General features: G+C 50.1%; 1 protein-coding gene across 4 annotated transcripts in view; it reads left to right on the top strand.

Moving 5' to 3' along the window:
* The window catches only part of tet1 (tet methylcytosine dioxygenase 1), a 35,793-nt gene that overhangs the window by 654 nt on the left and 11,877 nt on the right, over positions 1 to 23,262 (top strand). For 2 of the 4 annotated variants that reach the window (XM_030378611.1, XM_030378610.1), the window contains exons 2-3: positions 271 to 2,834; positions 22,062 to 23,262. The exon at positions 22,062 to 23,262 is cut by the window's right edge and continues 1,296 nt beyond it. In XM_030378611.1, the coding sequence (XP_030234471.1) occupies positions 432 to 2,834; positions 22,062 to 23,262 (3,604 nt within the window). In that variant the 5' untranslated portion in view covers positions 271 to 431. Of the gene's footprint in view, positions 1 to 270; positions 2,835 to 15,437; positions 17,586 to 18,175; positions 18,818 to 22,061 lie in introns of those variants that run through there. The other 2 variants (XM_030378612.1, XM_030378613.1) reach the window with 2 other exon arrangements.

A 23,262-nucleotide genomic window follows, 5' to 3' on the forward strand; every position in this document is an offset into this window, starting at 1 on the left:
CAACGCGTGCACATTTGTTACAATATTACGTTATTAAATGGATTTGTTTATAGGCCTGTAGTTTTGAAGGCGTTCAACTAGTTGGAAGAAAATGTATCTATGGTGTTTAAATAGCTTGTTTACCGTTATGTGTGTTTACCGTTTTGTTGATTCTCCAATTTGTGTTTAGATTTTTGTCAAAGTTTAGATTTGTATTGTACATTCTATAATCCCTGCATAATTACTATGGCATAATTATTGATTAAAACTTTCTTGTGCTTGGTGTTTTAGGTTGTGCACTGCCCTTTCACAATGAAAAAATAATTTTTCTGGCGCATCATTATCCAAAGGGCAGAAGAAGACGATAAAAACGTTTGGCGCTTGGAATAAGATAAACATTCAACTGGCTCCCATGCCGGGTGCGCGTCACCTTCCCTCTCCCACCTTCAACCATGCCTGCCACCTCCAAAAGACAGCCCGCTTCCCAAAGAAAAAATGGGCCCAAAGTAATCTCCGCAAAGAGACAGACCTGCAAGTCCACCAAAACCCGAGGCAGAGCCACAGAGAGACTCCAGAAAACACCGTCAGAGCCCAAAAGATCCACCAGCAGGACCCAAGCGCCGTCCGGTCGAAGCCCTCGGGGTAAAGCGGTCAGTGGGTCGGTCGGTCAAGGACCCGGGCGGGCCACGGCTAAGGTTATCCCAGCCGCGACTATAACAGGATCGGCGAGGCTTAGAAAACTAAGCAATCCGCCAGACTACTGTGCTCAGTTGGAGGACCCCCTGGGGCGGAGGAAGTCCTTGCGGGGAACGCGGGCGTCTATTGGGCCTTGCCAACCCGCCAAGCCTCCCTCCAGGAGGGGGAAGAAGAAGGGCAGGAGTTGCTTGGCCAGGGGCACCGCTGCACACCGTCGGAACACACGGAAAGAGGCCGTGAACCCGGGCCGCGGCGACGCAAACGACACTAAGGAGCAGGAGGAGGCCCGCAGCGACGACGACGACGATGCCAAAGAAACCAATCTTCCTGCGCTGAAAAGTGACCCCTGCGAGGCCGCCGCTGCTTTCAAAGAACAGGTAGCGGAAGCTGTACACAATGCAAGCCCGAGCTGTGCTTTCCCCTGCGAGTCGTCTCCCGGCGACGACACACAGCGAGTGTGTGTGGCGCGGGGCCGGTGTGACAGTGTCATTATGGAGCCAGAACAGAGGGCTCACCGGCAGAGCGTCGGGGAAGAGCCCGTGCCTGGGGTCGCGGGCCCGGGGGATAAACAAGGGGACGGGTCACATGATCTGGGATCTAGCAATGGTGGTGGTAGAGAGGCAAGCCAGACCGAGGTCCCTGAGCACACCGACACTGAGGAGAGGCTAGTGGAGAACCAGGAGGAACTAGGTGAGAACCAGGAGAAACTAGGAGAGAACCGGGAGAAACGAAGGGAGAGCGTGGGGAAACAAGTTGAGGATGAGGAGACTAGGCGAGATAACGGTGAGGTGAAGCCTGGCGACAACCTTCCTGATCTCAAGGAGTTGAAGAGCGACATTGCCGAAGTCAAACCCGGTGATCCTGCTAGCGATGGGAAGCAAGTCTCTACTCCACAAGAAGAGGATAACTCATCTGTCCTGAGAGAGGCAGAGACGCAGAGGCAGACGCTGGCAGCCACCCACGAGAACGATGGAGAGGAGAGCCGAAAAAAAGAGAGGGAACCGTGTTTAGAAGGAAGGCATGATGAGAAGGAAAGAATAGGGTGCTCTGTGATTAAGGACAATGTTAAGGAGTCTGTTCATCTTCTGCCCCGAGCGAACCAGGGTGAGGGAAACAATGTTTCGTCCTTTGCTGCTCGCTCCCATCAACGTACCTTGTTTGCTCCCTCATCTGATCTGTACCAGTCCAGCGACGCATCGACAGAAAGATCACCTTTTGAGACTTTCCCTGTGTCTATCACAGCTACCTCAGAACCCGTTAAATCCCCGGTGTGGTCGGAATCACAAGAGGTACTTGCCCATGGCAGGCAAGACATCCGATCATCCAACATCACCAACGGTGCTAAACTACATCACCCGGTATCTTCTGCTCTCAGTGTGAGCAACCTGATCTCACGGACCAACGCGACGTCACCGAACGCACATGTTACCAGAACCCAGGTCCTAGGCCCCGTCTTCCCGCAGCGTCTATACCAGTGGAGTCCAGGGCAGGCCCTGAACAGGGAGGTCCCTTCCCGAGAGGAGAGCAGAAGGCCCCAGACACCGGTCCAGACGGACAACACCCGAGCTCACCCGCCTGCTCCGGAGTCATCGAGGCCCCGCCCCCACCAGGAGGTCGCCCCTTCCCTCCCACCGCTAACTCTCGGAGACACGGTAGTCCCCGCCGGCGCCGGTGAGCCCGACCCGAGGGAGACCCGCGAGGTTGCGTCGGCGTTGCCGGAGCAGGAGTCGACGCCAAAGACGTCCGCCGCCGCCGCCGCCGCCACCAACGCCTCCCCACCGGGCGGCGGTAGTGGAGGAGGGGCAGGTGGCTACCCCTTCTCCTGCAGCTCAGAAAGCACCCGCTCCTCCCTGGACACGGAGTCTGACGCCGGGTGCGGTGACCCGGGCCCCGGCCTCCTGGCCGGGGGGTCCTGGGGGTTCCCAGAGGGGGCCTGCATGCCCTCCTGGACCGCCGCCGGCCGGGCGCTCAAGAAGGAGAAGGAGAAGAAGAAGAGGAGCCGTTGCGGCGGTTGCGAGCCTTGCCTGAGGAAGATAAGCTGTGGCCGGTGCAGCTGCTGCCTCAACCGCAGCACCGGCCACCAGATCTGCAAGCTGCGCAAGTGTGTGGAGCTGAAGAAGAGGAGGTCCTTGTTGTTGCTGTCTCCCCCCGCTCCACAGGTGAGCCTCGGAGCCGCTATGGTCGTGTGTGTGTGTGTGTGTGTGTGTGTGTGTGCGTGTGTGTGTGTGTGTGTGTGTGTGTGTGTGTGTGTGTGTGTGTGTGTGTGTGTGTGTGTGTGTGTGTGTGTGTGATGTGACTCATTGAGGTAATGGCTGGCCTGGCGTGGTATTTTGTGAATTACTTACCGCTAATTCTGCATGTTGTAAATCTATCGTAGTATAATGTCCGATAATATCCTCTCCATTTTAAATGCTCATTGTCATCTGCTTGGAGTTTATATCCTTCATTCCCTGGCCTGTTTGTGTGTCTTTCAGTTGGAGCACTGTGACAAACTAAATTATAAAATAGTACTTTCTGGTTGGCCCTCTTTGACACATGTTCACAGCAAACTGAGGAAACTGTCTTCCAAGTCACTCCCCTCTTGCACAAAAAAATGTATATGTGTGTTTGTGTGTGTCGTGTGTGTGTGTGTGTGTGTGTGTGTGTGTGTGTGTGTGTGTGTGTGTGTGTGTGTGTGTGTGTGTGTGCGTGTGCGTGTGCGCATGTGCGTGTGTGTGTGCGTGCATGTGTGTATGTGGACACTGCTTAAGTCGGGTCATGTGTGAATGTTCAGTGCATGTGTGAGTTACTTCTCTGTCAGGAGTGAATGCTCTGTCACATGAGCCGGCAGTTGCACAGCACGTGGTTACTCTAGGGTGTGTGTGTGTGTGTGTGTGTGTGTGTGTGTGTGTGTGTGTGTGTGTGTGTGTGTGTGTGTGTGTGTGTGTGTGTGTGTGTGTGTGTGTGTGTGTGTGTGTGTGTGCGTGCACGAGTGTGTGGAGTCAGAGTCTCAGATCTATAGCGAGAGCACACAGGAGACAGTGTCACCTGATGAGCGGCACGTGTGTGTGTGTGTGTGTGTGTGTGTGTGTGTGTGTGTGTTTGTGTGTGTGTGTGTGCGTTTGTTTGTGTGTGGTTCTAACATACTCATGTTATAAGCTCTCTTTGAGCTGTGCTACAGTATTGCAGCGTGCACTGCTCTATGTTAAGTAGACATCCTTTACGTGAAAGAAATACTTTCCACTGATCTTTTCCAGACAAACATATGGCTATAAAGGATTGGAATCAATAGTTCCTTGGCAACTGATCCACAATGTTTGACTAGTATCGTTGCACTGGTTCTGACTCTTTCCTAAGACTAGAGGAGGATTTAGCTTCTAAAACAACCAACAAGCTCTATTAACGAAAATCACATAAACAGCCCAATGTGAACTCATAAAAAAATCGTGAAATGTGGCGCGCAGCCCAAGGACAGCCTTCACAGCAGCCCCTGCAAGTAGGCTTAGACGCTAACTTTAGCCCTGCGCCGCCTTGCCAAACAACCCTCGCTGACAGCGCTTGAGTTACTACACTCCAGCGCGGTGAGTAGCCCAGAGAGTGGCACCGACCGCTGTCGCGCGTGCATAACCGTGACCATGTGTTGGCCATTGTGTTGCCCGGGCTGCACGCTGCACACGCAGGCAGTATCACATGCCGCGGCGGCGGTGTGCTGCTGCAAGAGCAGCGGATTAGGGGCTGATTATATTATGTAACACCTGCAGCATTCATGGGGACCTCCGGTCACCGCATGTCACTACTGATTATTTGATGGGCCGAGGAGGAGCAGCAGGAGCAGCAGGAGGAGGAGGAGGAGGAGGAGGAGGAGGAGGAGATTATACCGCCAAACTTGAGGTTTAGAAAACATATCACTCGGAATTCCCTCTCTGTCGGGGGATGTGGGTCACCGCGTGGGGCTTTGCGTGTCCTGGTTTGACGTTTTTTTTTCTCAGTCTGAATGGCTCATTCTGTGGCCGGTGGGACCCGGTATGCGCCACAGTGTTTGGGAGGGCTTGTGTGGAGCCGATGCACGTGGTTTCTTGTGGGCCGGTCAGCGGGGAGAATAGCGGGATAAACGGAAAAGACTGAATGCACAATAAAGAGAGCGCATCTGGGGGTAAAAAGAGAGAGAGAGTTGCCATTCAAGAAACAAAGGCAGGTGTTGTTTTATTCATGTTGAATTCAAGTCACACTGGAGCTCCAATTTTAAGGAGCCCAAGTAAGTAAATCATTATTTGGGGGTTTGAGAGGCACAACAACAGCATGTTATTAGTGTTATTGGCTGTAAGAACAGGCTGCAGCAGATAATTTTTTGTTGTTGTGATCTAGCCTTGAGCTGTGGCAGATTTCTGATAAAAACAGGTAGGACAAGGCTAGCTTGTATCTTATCTTAGAGTTTTGCGTCCGGAGAGAGCAGTCACGCTAAGTTTGTGTGTACGAGTGAACGCCGGTGTGTGTCTTGATCTGTGATTAACTAGCCTGGCAGTCTTGCTAGTCAGGCTTACACACCCTCATGACAAATAATGCGATCATAATTGTGTAATAGTAACATGAATGTGAGAAGGAAGGCGGTTGGGGTGGTGAGTGGGTGGGTCGTATTTTCTAGTAGCCTGCTTCTGTGTATTGACGGACGGGATAGTAAAGGCGGACATAAAAGTAGGTTAAAAGAAAGACACATGGACCGCCGCAGGATGGAATCAAACCTGGCTTCACCGCAGTGCTGTGGTGACACATGGCGGCAACGTGCACACAAGTAAGCATACCCACATGCCTGTGTATAGTTGTATGGGGCTTTCGCATGGAGCCCGGTGGCACTGGCCATTGCTCTCAGTAGAGCCCGCAGTGCACACCGCTGTTTACGTTCAGTTCCGTCCGACACCATCTCTAGTGCACAGGCCCCCGTGCACCCCGCCTCCCACCTCATGCTTTTATTCCACATAAGAGGGGCTCTAACTCAATGTGAAGAGCCACCGGGGTTGACCTCAAGCAGCAGATGATCCTGTCAGCCGGCCCCAAACCCTCGCCGCCACCCTCCTCCTCAGCCATTAGGCACACGGCACGGCCAATGGGTGTCAGCCGCACTGATGGTTACCATGGGGACCGCATTGTCTGCCGGTGACCTTCGACCTGTCGTGGTCTGTGGGAGTATTCTCTGGGTCGTAATGAGGATTAGGGGCCAGATAACCGCCGGCAGACGTGCAGCCGCTACTACTACTACTACTACGACGACCACAACGGTTTTAGTCCTCCCCACTCCGTAGCCCACATTCTGGTGATTAGGTTTACTTGTGTCTAGTCTGTTAACCTACGTTAGCCTACGCACTGTGGACTCTGGGAGGAGCCAAACCGCAAGGGACACAGTCTTATAATCCGTTCTACGCTATACTGCCCTGAGCCCCGTCTCTCTGTTGAAACCCCACTGTTTGGGCCCGTATAGACTTTGGATCTAAATCTATATCTTTCATCAAAATTCTTCAATTACGGTCTCCTTGTTAATGTCTCAAAGCTGTGTAAACAACTACATCTGTAGCACATGTTTGCAGAGGAGAGACTTTATATCTAAAGGCTAAAGTTCTGTTTGATGTGACTATTGTGGCTATTTCAAATGTACTTACGTGTATATTGGATGCGCACAATTTTTCCTGTTGTGTTCTTGCTGCAACGTGGTAGCTGCAGTTAGGCAGGATATCCTCAACAAATATGCGTGACCTCCTCATGACCCTCCCCCTTTCAATGTGTTTGGTTTGTGGACCAGTTTCTCCCGCACTAATGATTGACTTGCCAGAGAGCCAATAGCAAAGCCAGGCACACTGCAGGACAAGCTGAATTATCATGTGCTTTACAAGTCAATATTTTCCTGCAGAAGAAAAAATAAAGCCAGGACTTCCTTATTCATTTCATCCATTCTCCACACTGCTGCGCGTTATTACACATGACAGCGGTTAACTTAGAATGATCTCATTTTGAGCCACGAAAGGTCTTTAAATGCTCCAGTTGCAACTACAACCGTACACTAATCACCCAAAGCTATCCAGCAGAGGTTTCCGATAACGAAGAACGACGGGACGGTTTCGGTCTGTCATTAAACTAATTCCGAGGCACTACCAGCAGACCCGCAGGCCCCGCAGAGTGGCCGCCCAGCGCTCCCAGAGAGACGGATGGAGAGCGGAGGCCAAACTTCACCGCGGGGAACAATAAAAAACTGCTTGGAAATATACCTTGCTTTTCTTTTTCAAAGGGAAAGGGATATCTGGAGCGTTGCACGGTGTGATAGGAATACTACAGGTGTGCCTACATGCAGAAGTGGGCAGTTGGCATGGAGCTCAAGGGCATACAAACACACATACACATGTACACACACATGTACACACACATGTACACACACACACACACACACACACACACACACACCAGAAAATACATAAACATGAACGGGTGTGTGGAGGCAGAAGGGAGGGGGTGGGAGTGCTGAAGCAGTGAGGTGTTGGTTGAGATCACGATATGTCCGCAGGATTGTAAATACATTACCGTCAAGTCAGTAAGAGGGCTGGCAAAAAGTGAGCCCTCTCTCTCGCCTGGCTCCTCTTCAAGATCCTCCGGCAGGCGCGGCGTTAGACCTGGGCATTCCAGGCTATAGCCCTGGATCATTTGGGAATAGCCCCGGATCATCGTGCCCTCCAAAAAAATATAAATAATAATGATAATGATGAAAAAAAAAAACGTAGAGTATACCTCTTTGCGGTTGCATTACCAACAGCCACAGGTGCAACATTATAGCAACATTGTATCCAGTGAGTGTCCATATATGGGCAGATTTAGGATAATTCCAGAAGGAAAACTATTTTTATTTGTAAGACTGAGCTCAGCTGAATAGCGCATCACAGCCAGATTACATGGACCGGCGGGGGCAGCACTAAAAGTATTGCTTGCCTCTCGCTGAGGCTGCCACATCCCATTGGATAATAAATTTGACTGAATCAGCCAATCAAATGTTGATGTGTAGGAAATAGAACACCCCCAGGGCCCAGCAATATGCCGGCGCTGGCCCCCGGTGATGTCATCAGCGAATTTTGAATCGTTGGCGGTACAGAGTTGATAGTTAAAGGTCCCATGACATGCTATTTTATGTATTCTTTAATATAGGTATTAGTGGGCAACTAACACAGTATTCAAAGACGTTCCCGAAATTCAGCCGTGGGGCAGAGTTACAGCCACTCCGAGCCAGTCGCACATTGAGCTTCCCCCAAATGCGCTGTTTCGGTGGGCGTGTCAAGGAGGAGGGTGGGGGTGTGGCCCTGAGCAGCTTGCAGCCACGGTACCGTGCGCTCTGTTTACAGTGGATGTATCGCAATGGCGAGGCGCACACAGCCTTTAGCCGTGTTCTGTAAATATTCTAGAACACACGGGAGTCCTGGAGCTCTATATCTAAATATTATCATATAGCCTACACAGATATCTATATCATATAATATATATTATCACGGCCAAAAGCTGTGTGAGCCGATATTATGAATCTCAAACGACCGTTGGGTACTCCGACGTTCCTGGTTCTTCAACGTCCACATCAATGTGAATACACACACTGTAACGCAAGTGTGTGTATTCACGCATGGAGGAGAAAGGGATTGTTGGCGGCAAATGTCTCCCGCTTGAGCCCCACTGAGGGACCACCGCCAAGGCGGAGGTGCATAAGCGCTGCCCGGCAAAGATCCCTTTCTCCTCCTTGTCGTGGTTCATGTTCTTGAACCACGTCAAAGCCAAAGTTCCTTCCCCCCAATTCATTCTCAACCTTGGCTGACCCCCAATACGAGTCTCGTTGTAGAAATACCAGAGACGAGAGTCCGACGTGTTACGCGCCATCACACCAACAGCAGAACGGTTATCCAAATAACAAGGAAGTGTACACCACTTGCGTTACAGTCCTGGAGCTCTATATCTAAATAATATCATATAATACATAGATATCTATATCATATAACAGATTGTGTGCGCCAGTCCAGACGATATTATGAATCACAAACGACTTTGTCGGGTTCTGCGACGTCTCTGGTTCTTCCACTTTCACATCAACCTGAAGTCGACTGAACCGCGCGCTGCCTGCTGCTGGCTGCCCGCTGCCGGGCGATGGTGCCTCGCGGCAACCGGCGGCATGTCGCAGTTCATGTAGGCTACTTCAGCGAGTCAAACCAAAGTTCCTTTCCCCCAATTCCTTCTCAACCATGGCTCAGATAACCCCCACGACAGTCTCGTTGTGGAAATACAAGACACATCAAAGAACCAACAAGAAACACTTGCGTTACAGTGTGTGTATTCACACACACACACACACACACACACACATGTGGCGCTCGCACGGTCGAGTCTCATTTGCGGGCCAACGTCTCTGGGCGGGCCAGGCAGAGTAAGGGGAGGAGCTGAGATTCCTGATGACGTCATGAGAACAGACATTCCAAATCATGCGCTTGAGCCTCCGTTTTTTCAAAGGCGAGCAGAACAGCTATGTGCTAGTTTTACACCAAACGCAAGTTTTAGCCACTGGGGGACCATAGGCAGGCTAGGGGAACTCATATTTATGTTAGAAAACCTCACAAAGTGAGATTTTCATGTCATGGGACCTTTAACTACTACGGCCACCGCCTTCACAGCACCTAGCCATCCTGTTTCATTGCCTAGCCAACCTGTTTCTGATCTCCTTCGTTTGCCTTTTTCAAGGCGATCGTTTGGAGAGAAAACAGATTTAATTTCAAGAGGAAGACCTACACCGAAGCTGGATGGGCTGACCCAGGCCGGTAAAGGTTTTGTGCGGCACTTTACAGAGTACAACTACAGCCGCTATGACTGCATGCTAACACACACACACACATACATACATACGTCACACACACACACACACTGACACACACACACACAGGCGGAGCGGTAATCGGGAGAGTCGGGAGAATTCCCTGTGGGGCGTTTCGGGGCCGCCGGGCTGATTACTGGGGGATAACAATATTGCGTTTATAAAAGTTCCTTGCTGCGCCGTCCGGTAGCCTGAGCTGTGCAACCACAACCCCTCACTCACTCTACGCACGCAACACATACATTCTGCCAACGTCGCAACCAATTCGATTTTGAGGGGAGTAACTGAGCGCCCCCTCCCGAAGTGGTACAGCCCAGGTCGGCCTTGAACTGCGATTGGTCAGAAAGACGTGACAGCTAATGACAACATTGAACTCTTGTGCAGGCTTGATTAGAGTGACAGACAAACACAGACACACGCACACATTTAAGGAGTTTTTCCACCCGCTCCGTATCCAGCTTGTTCCACGCTTAAAGCACCCAGGCTACTAGTATGCGGCGAGCTGGGGCTCTCATGTTCCCCCCTGCGCTGTATTCCTTGTCCGCAACCCCTGCCATTCAGTTGTCATACATTCAATGTACTTTGCGTGTGCCGTGTTTTCCTGCCGGCGAAGCATATAGTTGCAGTGAAAACCGCAAAATTCTGACGTGTACATTTATGGGCAGATTTAGAATCATTTGTTGCAAAATGTTGCAAATTGTATTCTCTATGCATAGCGCATCACGTCGATATTGCTGTTTAGTGCTGCTTGCACAGATTCATGAGACCCGCAGTGAATTCAACCCGGTTGAATTCATTGGGTAGGCGCACAACAGTGTTTATTTGGCTACAGGCTTTTCTAATGTCTCATTTTGGCTGGTGATGGTTGTGGTGCACTTTCCTTTCCTTAACGTAAACATTAACCTACTAAATAGGCCTGCCCGGACGTGAGTCAGAAATGACGATTGGTCTTTCCTTTCCTTCTCAAAGTACGTTACAATTGCATATTTCCTCAGCCCGATTTCAAATTTTCTCGGGGGAGAGACCCCCGCACCCCCCTTTTAAAAGGACTCTAACTTCTGGGCTCGGCCCCCCAATGTTTTCAATTGCTAGCGACGCTCCTGTCCTCTGGCATCCTTCATCATCTACCGTCCACACATACTATGCGGGTTCTGAGAATGTGGGTTAATGCCCTGCGTTTTTGGTGCTCTTAGCCAGTTCTCCACACTTAGGCTAACCTTACAGGATCGCTGACTGGGGTGAGCTCATCGCGAGTGGCCCGAGGTTTTGGGAAGTCGCTCAGCTGGAGTCCCAGGGGACGACTGAAAATGTTGACGTTATTTGATTAGTGGGCTAAGTGACGGGTGGGAGCCGGCCAACCCTACATTAGCGCAGATTGATGCCTTGTGCTGCTTGGTCGCAGGTGCAGGGAGCACACTTAGACCAGAGGCTTGAGACTGGACGGCAGGGGACAGAGACAGACAGACGGACGGACAGAGGGACAACTCTGTGCACCTCCTGCCCCCTCTTACTCTTACTCTGATGGACGTTTTCTTTGCTATTATTACTATGCACAGGATTTCTACAGCAATGATCCAAATCTCACACCCGTTGGCCATTATAAACTAAATCTAACGAAGCAGGCACAGGATGGTTTCTTTTGAAGTGTTCAGTGGGACCAAAGCATCTGATGCTGTCTTCGTCTGCTTGGCTTTGCGTTTGTGAGTATTCTCTGTGTTCCGACTCCTACAGAGACACTAAGTCCCTTGATAGCACTTTGAAGTCGTGCCACTTGATGTCTCTGGGTAAAAAGAAATCCCCATTCGGCCCTCCTTGTCCTCAATTGACACCAAAAAACCCTACCCAAGAATCAGCACAAGGCTTTAACACTAGTCTCTTTTAGGCTTTAAAGCACTGAATAATGGGCTGAAGTATTGCAAATTAAAGGCTTGGGCTGCAACCTCCTGATATTTATTGAGAATACTGAAAGAAAGAATATAAAATCTTTTCTGGTCCATTTCTTTCAGAAAGCTGTTTGGCTATTTGGTATAGTGCACTCTATGTGTGTGTGTGTGTGTGTGTGTGTGTGTGTGTTCACATGGCCATGCGTGTTCTCTCTGCGCATGCACACACGTGCGGTTGTAAAGCAGAAATACTAACTCAGCACATTCACCACATTTGCATGAATCTAAAGTAGCCTTGTTTCCTGCAGGTCAAGGAAGGGGGAGGGAGTACATGGTGTGTGTGTGTGTGTGTGTGTGTGTGTGTGTGTGTGTGTGTGTGTGTGTGTGTGTGTGTGTGTGTGTGTGTGTGTGTGTGTGTGTGTGTGTGTGTGTGTGTGTGTGTGTTTGTGTGTGTGTGTCCAGGGTGTATGTAAGTGCAAGGTGTGTGGACGTGCAGGGGTGTCTGTGTACAAGCAAGGGTGTGTATGTTTTGTTTGTGCGTGTGAATGTGCATGAATGTGCATGCTGATTTTACATGCAGTGGTGCACGTGTTAGTATGCGCAAGGGTGTGTGTGTGTGTGTGTGTGTGTGTGTGTTAGGGTGCATGCGCATTCATTACCGATGTCTGCAGCAAGGGCAAGCAGGATGGAGTGCTGTAGACGTCTCTGCGATACATCATGCAGCTAGGGGGAGGATGTGAAAAGGAACGTAATCCATAACTCCTTACAAGTCACTTATGGGGAGTGTAACAGGAGAAGCCACGTGGGTCTTAAACAAGCAGTTTACATTGCTGCTTTCTCTCAGCCTTTATGGCTCTGTGGTTCTTGCAGCACACTCTTTCGCTGTGTACACTATGTACATTGTGTGACGTACACTGTGTTTGTGTGTTTGTTTGTGTGTGTGTGTGTGTATGTATGGGTGTGGGTGTATGCTTGGCATTTGTGTTTGTTAGTGTACATACTCAATCGCTGATTGGGACATGTTCAAGTATGTCCCCCCCGCCCTTTTCCCGTCCCCCCTTCACACACACACACACACACACACACACACACACACACACACACACACACACACACACACACACACACACACACACACACACACACACACACACACACACTAACACACACGCACGCACACACACACACGCACACACACACACCCATAAAACACATGCGTTGTTGACAGGAGAAAGCACAGTAGGACAACTGTAAATGGAACACAAGCCCTTAACCCACCAACTGACAACCTACAACTGGGGTGGGGGGCTGGGGGCCATGGGTTGGCTGGGGGGGGACCAAGGGCAACTGTCTCCTCCAGTGTCACTCGGCATCAACGGAGGCAATGAGCCTCGATCCCCTAGGAGCGGCCATTTTGGTTGCATCTAGGTTCTGACCGCTAGCTGGTAGGAGCCTGCTAGCGTTAAGAACCACTTCAGAAGATGCCCAGACTGAAGAATTGCTGAATACTCGCACTCTGTGTTATTGATTTCGTATTGATTTCACCTATCCACCTATTCACATAGGGGCCGTCCTAGTTCATTCTTGGTTGTAGGCACCAGCAGGATTAAATGCAGAATTGCGTTGCTTGTGACGCTGCCAGTGTCTAGAACCAATGCAGGCTTCAGTCCTTGAAGAAGACGCCGTTTAGGCCGCTAGCTGCAGCAGTGGGCTAGGGGCCCCAGGCATGGGGGGGGGGGGGGGGGGGGGGTGCGGGAGGCCCACATGTGGGGGTCTCCAGATGTTGGCCTGGCATTGAGACTGGAAGGTGATTAATGACCTCGTTGCATGCACCTAACGAAGGCTGGATCAGCGGTGAGCATGCTAGGGCACATGCATGCTTAAGCTTTAGTTTACGGCAAGCAGTGTAATTGGAGTACATGGGGAGATATGAAGGGGTGGGCGAATTGGCTTTGGCGCTTTGCGTTTTTAGGATCTGATCAGCACAGGGATAAATAAAAAAAAGCTGATGTCATAATTTCTGGTCTGGGCAGTAGTTTCACCCATTTTATTTGACCTCCAGAGACATGAAGGTTTAGCTCATTGTGAACCCTGTATTTTTCCCAGTGAGTCGGAGTGACCTTGGAGGGGTCTAATTAGGTAGTCTTTGGTTGTCTTTTACCCATGCTGTGACCCATGGGACTAAGATTAGTGCCCCTGCCAATGCTAACCAGGAACATGTCAGTAATGAAAAAATAATGAAGGCTTTGCCCCTACCATTCTCTCTGAAATGTAGTTTTAAATGTAACATAAGGGGACGTTTATGTACACCTGAAAGTAATGTGATTGATTAACGGGAATTATTTATGCATTAACAACGAATGTAGAATGCTATTCTATTCTCAATCCCCCTCATTCCCCCAAAAGCGGCGTCCAGAACGGTTCTAATATATATCATTATCTGCACATTGACTACAATGTTTGCCCCGTCTCTATGGTATCAGCAGCACACACGAACACGCAGAAGCTAATGAATACAGGGTAGAACCTTGGATAGAGATTGCATTTCATTTTTGGCTTAACCTGTTTGAAACTGACTGAAGAATTAGCCCAGGGGCTGCCGGCTGGCTGTCTATCAGATGCGACTCGAGCATACACACTCTGACAGCTACGACTGGAAGCAGCCAACGCTCACAACTGCAGTCAAACATTCACCCAAAACATAGCTATGGCTGTAAGTAGCTGAAGTAGTATTCCCTGTACAATTACATTAAACTTCTAGACTGTTTCAATAATCTGGTTTTGGACTTGACTTCCAAATGTGCCATTATTTCAAGTAAAGTGCACGGTTTGATGAGGAGAAAGGTCTAAAACCTTGTGGAAGGCAATTTAATATCAGCAGATATGATGAGATATTTGCTTTGTTAGGCACTTTGTGTCAACAACAGAAATGTAATATTGCACTCTTCCGTCTGGCATCATTGTGTCTGAATCGGGCTGCATGCGCTTTGTCTGGACACACGCCCTACATCACACACACACACACACACACACACACACACACACACACACACACACACACACACACACACACACACACACACACTCACACACACACACACATACACACACACACCTAGACATACACGTTAACATTAACATGCCTACACACATAGTCATTTGCTGCCGCTCACATACACACACACACTCTCTCTCTCTCTCTCTCTCTCTCTCTCTCTCTCTCTCTCTCTCTCTCTCTCTCTCACTCTCTTAGTCTCTGTCTCTGTCTCTCTCTCTCTCTCTCTCTCTCTCTCTCTCTCTCTCTCTCTCTCTCTCTCTCTCTCTCTCTCTCTCTCTCTCTCTCTCTCTCTCTCTCCCTCTCTCTCTCAGCCTCCCACACAGACACAGACACACACGTGCATATGTAAAACACACCTGAGGTTAGGGTTAGGGTTAGGGTTAACACGGTGTTAGAGTTGGATAGGCGCAGGCTGTCTCCATTTGTTCTCCTGTCCTGCTGTGACCTCTGTCTCTCAGACACATGCTTTAAAGTAGGCAACGTCTTTGGGTTTTTCTATCCAAATCCCTTTTCATTCTGTCTCACTCTTTCCTATTCCGTCTTGTTGCTCGTTTCTCTCTTTTTTTCCTGTCTCACACTCATTCTGATTTGCTGTCTCTCTCAATTCAACTCATTTCAATTAAATTCAAAATAGCTTTATTGGTATTTGGCTTGGAAAAGTATTTTTTTTTTATTGTCAACACAGGTTAAGAATTGAACTCACTCTCTTAGTCTCTGTCGCTGTCTCTCTCGCTCTTTCTCTCTCTGTCTCTCTCTCTCTCTCTCTCTCTCCCTCTCTCTCTCTCTCTCTCCCTCTCTCTCTCTCTCTCTCTCTCTCTCTCACTCTCTTAGTCTCTGTCTCTGTCTCTCTCTCTCTCTCTCTCTCTCTCTCTCTCTCTCTCTCTCTGTCTCTCTCTCTCTCTCTCTCTCTCTCTCTCTCTCTCTCTCTCTCTCTCTCTCTCTCTCTCTCTCTCTCCGACCACAGCCATGCCTCTGGCAATCATATAGAGGAGTACAATAAGATATGGCAGCCGAGCCTGTGTGGGATGACCGAGAATGAGAGGAAATGTTCCAGATACAACAAAGCGTTTGTCCCCCTTTTCCAATAACACAAACATAAATGACAGCACCCTAGTGTACACATACAAACACACACACACACACACACGCATGCTTGATTGTAGGTTTGTTATGTGGTTCAGTTGGGAGAGAGAGAATGACTGCGGTACCCTGTCTCTATGTACCTTCGTCGAAGAATAGGGGGAGTGAACCTATTCAGGTGGGGATGGTATGTTTGTTTGCTTCCTCTGTTACGTCTATGGTGTCCCCGTCCGGATCCTTTGATGGTCGACGATGGCTGAACGGTGACCAACCGAGCTGAATCGAACACACAAGCAGCCTCACAGCAGGAGTCTGGGGAGACTAGTGTCAAGTGACTGAGTTTTAAACATGCTGAACAAACCTGGAATCAGCCCCATTGGGGAGCCGGTGAATCAGAACTACTGGAGAATAGGGACTTTTCGGTCTCGCTCATGGGTTGTAAGGGGGATTGTTTTGTTGTGCTGTGTTCAGTCATTTAGCTGAGGCTTTTATCCAAAGCAACAAAAGTGAATTTGGTTCGTGAGGCATCTTGCTCAAGGAGGCCTAATGACTGTGGACATTGGGGATCGAACCCTGAACCTTTCGGCTGGAGGTCAGACAACCCCCAGTCTACGCTGTTCTGTTGTACAAGCCCTGAGGTTTCCAATCTCGTGTCGTTTGTTCATAGCAAAAAAAATATTTCATGGTTGATTTTTTAACTAAAGCACTAAAGGTGTTAAAAGGGTTGCCTGCAAACTCAAACTGATGATTTTTTTGTGTTTGAGATAATATTTACAAATGTATTTTTAACATATTGATGGAATATAATGATGATTTAATAAGTTAAATGATGATCTATTATGTATGACCTAGTAGGGGCCTAGACTATTTCAGCTTAATGGTGACGAAACAGGGCTGAAATAATAGAGCATATGGTGTATGGAAATTAAATTAGGTCATTTCAAAGATTGATCGAAACCAATTGCAGTCTTCCTCCCAAATGGAATTTAATTATTCATTTAAGTCGTGCTATCCTTTCCAATTAAAAAGTACGATAAAAAATTGCTGTGTTGCTGTTGCAAAAAAAAAAGAATGTGCAATTAATTCAAGTATTAAAAAAACGCAAATGTACTATAATATATATGGAAAATAATATTATTCGTCCACAAATTTCTCAGTGTCTGTCGGCTAAAATGTCATCCAATAAGAACATCTTGTGTATTCTTATGCAATCTAATAAGCAAGTGCCTGGCGGGCGGCAATTTCCTTTGTGTCTGCCGAGGGGGGCAGTTAAGGGTTAATCTATCTCCTGCTGAACTCAGTTACCCGTGTAAACGCTGTGTGATGCGATCCCGATCCCCCGCTCGCTGCGTACTCCGGCCCAGGTTTTCCCTGCCGCTTCCTCTACGAGGGCTGGCGTAAAAGAGCCCACATAGGGGATCCTTTGTTTAGGAGAGTCTAGGCATGGAAGATAATTTACAAGCCGCTGAGGTCCGCACACCATTGGCTGATCGGTCCCTGTCTGCGTCTGCAAAAGGCATCCTGTGATGTGTGTGCGTGCGCATGTGTGTGTACGTCTGTGTGTGTGTGTGAGTGTGAGGGTGTGTGTGTGTGTGCGTGTGTGTGTGCTGCAGCAGCAGCAGCAGCGCAGTGCCTCGGCGGCTCTCGTGTCATTCTGGCCGTGATCCTGGGGAGCTTGCCCTGGGCTCGGTCGCTGCAGCCACCCGCTCGGTCCTTCCTCTTTCCTTTTCCTTTTTTTTGGTGTGAAAGGAAGGCTGAAAAGAGCAAGATGGCTTCCGATACCTTTTAAGGGGAAAATGCTGGCCAAAGTGGACGGGCTTCAGCGTCGAGGGTTTCTTTGGGGTTCTATTGTGTGTGTTTGTGTGTGTGTGGATGGTTCGCCACAGTAGCAGCTTATCGGGGGGGTTATCGATGCCGATGTGTTAGCTGCCGCCGGACCGCACCGCCCTGACGTCACCCCGTCGCTAAGGGGGGCTCCTGAGGACGGCCGCCTCCCCCCCGCTCCTCCGCATGTTTACCTTGTCGTCTCCAGGTGGGTTTATTTTACAAGTGCATGTCTGCAGAATCCCAGGGGACAGTTTCCACGGTAACAGACGCGCCATCTCCACCCCCCCACTCCCACCATCCCCCCCTTCTCCTTTGAGCCTGTGTGTGTGTGTGTGTGTGTGTGTGTGTGTGTGTGTGTGTGTGTGTGTGTGTGTGTGTGTGTGTGTGTGTGTGTGTGTGTGTGTGTGTGTGTGTGTGTGTGTGTGTGTGTTAGTGTGTGTGTGTGTGTGTGTGTGTGTGTGTGTCATTTATATCGCAGTGCGTGAAGAGCCCTTGTGCTTGTGCTTCCCCTTCTCTTTCTTTCATTCATTCTTTCCTGGCCATATTTCTTTGCTTTGCACCTGCTGTTCTGTGACAGTGGGTATCAGAGTAGTGTTAGAGAGACCCACCCCCCCGCCCGGAGTTTAATTTGGCCAGACTTCGCCCAGTGTTGTGGTGGGTAATTGTATTATGGTTGTGCAGAGAGTCCTCATGTTACAGCTACAGTCTCGGTCTCGTGTGATGTTATGTTACAAGTGGAATCTTGAGCCTCATTGCACCCCCCCCCCCCCCCCCCCCAAGCCAGACTAGCTCTGGACCGTTTCTTGCAGTGGCGGGGCTGCGTGCAGTGGGTTTCTGCTGGGTTTTCATTGAAGAACACAGAGCATGCTTTGTAGCGACGTAGCGACGGCGCGACGACCCCTGTGATGTTGACTTCAGAGCGTAGGCAGGAAGAGTTCGCTCTGTGATCGAGGCAAGAACATGTAGGAGGGTAGAGAATGACACACACGCACACAAACACACAAACACTCACACACACACAGACAGACACACATGCTTATTACCGCCTCTTAGTCAGGAAGGAAGCATACTTTTTTGCCGCTTTTTATGTTTTTGAGAGAACAATGTTTGAGTGTGCCACTAAGCTGTGCAGAGTGTGCGGCAAACTATACAGGATTCCCTTAAATAGAGATCAGAAATAACACTCAACTGTCTTTTCGCTAGTCTTTGGCGATGTTCGAATGTGGAAGAACCTGTTCTATAATAGGTAGTTTAGCGTGTGTTTAGTGAGTGTTTTGGGTGTGTGTGTCTGTGTGCGTGCGAGTGTGTTTGTGTGTGTGTGTGTTTAGTCGGTTAACAGTTGAGGGTGGCTACTCCCTAACACAGCAGCTTCCTTGGAAACCCGTCTCCCAAAGAGCGCTGTTAGGATTCAAGCAGCAGACAAACTCCGGTTGCTAGGTTAGGTCTTTTAATGAGTTTGTGTGATTGTGTGTGTGTGTGTTTATATCTCTGTGTGTGTCGGGTGTTTGTGTGTGGATGTGTGTGTGTGGTTTTATCATATTTCTTCAATGTTTATCTTTGAGCATGTGTGTGTGCATGTTTTTTCAGTGTGTGTGTTTGTTTGTCTGTGTACATGTATGTGCAAGTGACTGAATGTATGTGTGTGTGTGTGTGTTTGTGTACGCGTGTGTATGCTTCAATGTCTGTGTGTGTTTCAATGTTTTTGTGTGTTTCGCTGTGTGTATCTATTGAAATGTATTTGTTTGTGTTTCAATGTGTGATCCTTTGAATGTGTGTGTGCGAGTGTGTTGCAATGTTTTGTGTGTGTTTCAATATCTGTGTGTGTGTGTGTGTGTGTGTGTGTGTGTGTGTGTGTGTGTGTGTGTGTGTGTGTGTGTGTGTGTGTGTGTGTGTGTGTGTGTGTGTGTGTGTGTGTGTGTTATTGTGTTTCTATGTGTGTTCGTCCGAATGTGTGTTTTGAATGAGAAGAGCGAGAGGGAAAGAGAGCATTTGATTTCACTCCAGAAAGCCTTTGTCAGCACAATGCCCCATAGCCCCGCCAGTGTGAGTGTCACTTGGAGCCCGGGGAACCAGATGCAATGAGCACAGCAGCGGCACAAAGAGCCTGCTCTGACATCTCGCACTGCCTGTGTGCTTCCACGCCGTCCTGAAGACAGCGCAGACCTGAGCAGCACAATATGCTTCTTTGATATACACTGGGACGCAGGCTACACTAGATGCTCTTGATGAATACATCTCAGATCTATTGCACACACGGGCACATGCACACTCTCGCACACGCACACACACACCCACACACGCGTGGTCGGCTGCAGGGCTGGAAAGCAGCCAACGCTGCTTTGTCATTGAAAGCAGGTTATTGTGGCAGACACACTGCCTTATTCCCTCGCTCTCTCCATGCCTCTCTTTCTCTGTTTCTCCCTCTCTCTAGCTCTCTCCACCTGTTTCTCTTTCACTCTATCTCATCTCCTTCTTTCTCTCTCTCGCTATGCCTCTCTTTCTCTATCTGTCCCTGGCTCTCTCTCTATCTGTTTTTCTCTCACTCGCTCTCCTCTCTGTCTGTCTCTCTGTCACTGCCTCTTTCTCTGACTCTCGCTATCACACTCTGTCTCTATGTCACTCGCCCCTGGCCTGGCCCAACACTCTCCAGCCGGCCATGTGTTGGACACCTCATGCCCACAGAGTTGCAGTGGTGGGCGGGGACGTTGCCTCAGCTCTCATCGCCAATTTGTTGCATCACCAGCAGCGGAGTGGTTCCACCCAGCAGCCAGGGAATAGATGAGAGAGAGAGAGAGAGAGAGAGAGAGAGAGAGAGAGAGAGAGAGAGAGAGAGAGAGAGAGAGAGAGAGAGAGAGAGGGGGAGAGAGAGAGAGAGAGAGAGAGAGGGGGAGAGAGAGACAGACAGACAGACAGACAGACAGACAGACAGACAGACAGACAGACAGACAGACAGACAGAGGCCAATCAGTGCATGGGAGAGTGAGAGAACACTGTTGTGAAAAAATAATTGGTGTAATTGGCTCAGACTAATTCAACAACAAGGGCACCCTGGTTCAACAGCCGTGAGCAGGCAACGGTTAAAGGGGTTCCTGTGGTTATAGGGGAGCACTTGATGTGGTTTTGTCGTGAGGTCAATCTGTTAATGTTTATTCTTGCTTAATTGCGATCTCCCATATTTGGATGTGGCGTCGTACAAGAAAGGGAGCCAAGGAAAAACTCCCAGAGGAGGTAGCTAACCTTCTGCCATTGAGTGTTAGATATGTTTATTCGATTATCTCTTTCCCTGACATTGCAACAAAGTCGTAATCTATTTTGCAGTGCACATGCACCAAGTCACACTATTATTAATACTTGGTGTATTGTTGATTTTGATATGTGAACATAGTGGTACGCTCCATGATACAAATGCCCAGACAAGGCCATTATTCATCAGGAATGCTGTTTTAGGGTTTCATCTTAACAGCCCTTTCAGAGAGAGAGAGAGAGAGAGAGAGAGAGAGAGAGAGAGAGAGAGAGAGAGAGAGGGAGGGAGGGAGGGAGGGAGGGAGGGAGGGAGAGAGAGAGAGGAGCCTCTTCCCCATGAATTCCTCTGTTACGTAGACAGCTTGTACATGGAGAGGGATGCGCTGTGGCGAGAGATACAGGGGAGAGAAACACAGTGTGAGCCATTGATCGGGATCCGGCGGAGGTCACGCAAGGGTGGCGAATGGCCGGCACTAACACATCTTTAGCCTCGCCTCGTACTCCTTCTTCCCCCGGAGAGCAGCCTAAGAGGCACCCAATCAATATTTCAATAAACGCGGACCTTCGGATGATCCGGGGCTCCGCCGGCAGTGAAATATCAGCCCTTTATCTCTCGTCTCCAACACGACATGTGGGGATTTAGTGCTCTTGTTCTGGTAGCGGCGGTCGCTACGCACATGACACTACATCCAGGCCAGTGCAATCTGTCGGGTTAATCTCCCACTAGACACTAGGCCACACACAGGTTAATATGTAGTCTACATGCATGACTAGACGTGGCGCGCATGCACTAGAACAAATCCCTCTGACACACACACACACCCACACACACACACACACACACTCACACACAAACACACACACATTAACACAGTTATTTGACAGACTCACACTCATGCATGTCCTCATTAACCCTCCCTCCTATTGGCTGTGAATATTCACCTAAGAACAAGAACCAGGACGTTGATCATTTAATAGCTGTTCTTGTGTGTGCGGGATTTCATTCAAATTATGCTTCCAATGCCCAGTTTATAAAAACGGTTTTCAATTGGAGATTCATAGAAAGCAGATTCTTTTGTGATGGTGTGCCACAACGTTTTCCATGGTCCCTCTTGGGAGAAATACGGGAACACACACACACACACACACACACACACACACACACACACACACACACACACACACACACACACACACACACACACACACACACACACACACACACCCCCACAAACCCACACACACACAAACAGCGTGCATTGGGGGGGCGGTTTGTTGCACAGCGTGCTGGGACTGTTTAGGACACGCTGACTCACTTCATGCTGCCAGACCCGGTTGAGTCACATCTCTTTTTCTCTTCGATTTTGTTTATTTCTCTCTCCCTCTCTCGCTAACTCATTCTCCCTCTCTTTCTCTCTCTCTCTCTCTCGGCCCCTAGGCGGCGACGGAGGGCGGATCGGTAAATGGCAGAGGCGGAGCCCAGATGGAAGCAGAGACCCACGCGGCGGCAGCCGAGGAAGACGAGGGCGAGGAAGGTCACCTACCTCCAACACGGCCTCCACATGTCCCCACGCCAGTACTCGCGGTGTACGCTGCGACCTTGGAGCGTGCGGCCGCCCCCACGCCTCTGCTCATTAAGAGAGAACACATGCCGGACCACAATGCAGTTCAGCAGCACTTCTGCGGCACCCGTGGACTTCTCCGGAACCTTCCTGACCAGACTCTAATCGTTAACGGTGCTTACGACATGGCCGCCGGGTCCGACCAGCGGCCCCGCTGTCAGCGGGCGACGGTTGTGTCGCCGCCCCAACGGACTACATTTTACACCACCCCCCCGTGCCCCGGCCCGCAAAGCTCACCTGTAGTTGAAGCTCCCAAAGAGGACGCCGGCGCCGTCCCACTGAAGAAGATCAAGCTGGAGGAGCCCTGGGTGTGGAGCACCGAGGAGACCCCCAGGCAGCCTGAAGAAGAGGAGGAGGAGGAGGAGGAGGAGGAAGGGGAGGAGGTGGGGGAGGAGACCTACGAGGATCCCCTGTCCACGCTGGCCGCCGTGGTGTGTCTGTCCATCACGGAGAGGAAGGGTCTGGAGGAGAAGCTGTTCGGCTCGCGCTCGCCCATCCTGCGCTCGTTCAAGACGGAGCTCTCAGACCCCATCAAGATGGAGCAGGAGGACCTGGGGGAGCTGGGGAGGAGCGAGTGGTGCCCGAGGAGCCCCCCCGCCGCCCCCACGCACAAGATCATCCAGCCCATCCAGTCCATCAAGAGCGAGCTGTCGGCGAACGGCTCGCCGCCCAGCGTGCAGACTCTGGTGGAGCAGAGGAACCTGAGCTTTGATCAGGCCATCGCCATCGAGGCTCTGACCCAACTGGCAGCTATACCCGAAAACACCCACGCGCACATAAAAACAGAGTGGCCGCCGGAGCAGCCCGTCTCCGTATCCACTCCCCTCGCAGCCGCTAATCCCAACACACCCCCGGCGCTCCCGGCCAAGCACACAGCTGTCATCCGCTGCAACAAGGTGTCGGTTATCAGCTCGCCGCTCAACCACACGTCGGTCATACGCCCCCCGGTGGCGAAGCAGGGGAGCGTCTTTCAGATCTCCCGGGAGGCCGCGTCTGCGGGCAAGATGTCTCTGCAGG

Source organism: Gadus morhua, chromosome 15 (genome assembly GCF_902167405.1).
Source record: "Gadus morhua chromosome 15, gadMor3.0, whole genome shotgun sequence".
Taxonomy (NCBI): Eukaryota; Metazoa; Chordata; class Actinopteri; order Gadiformes; family Gadidae; genus Gadus; species Gadus morhua.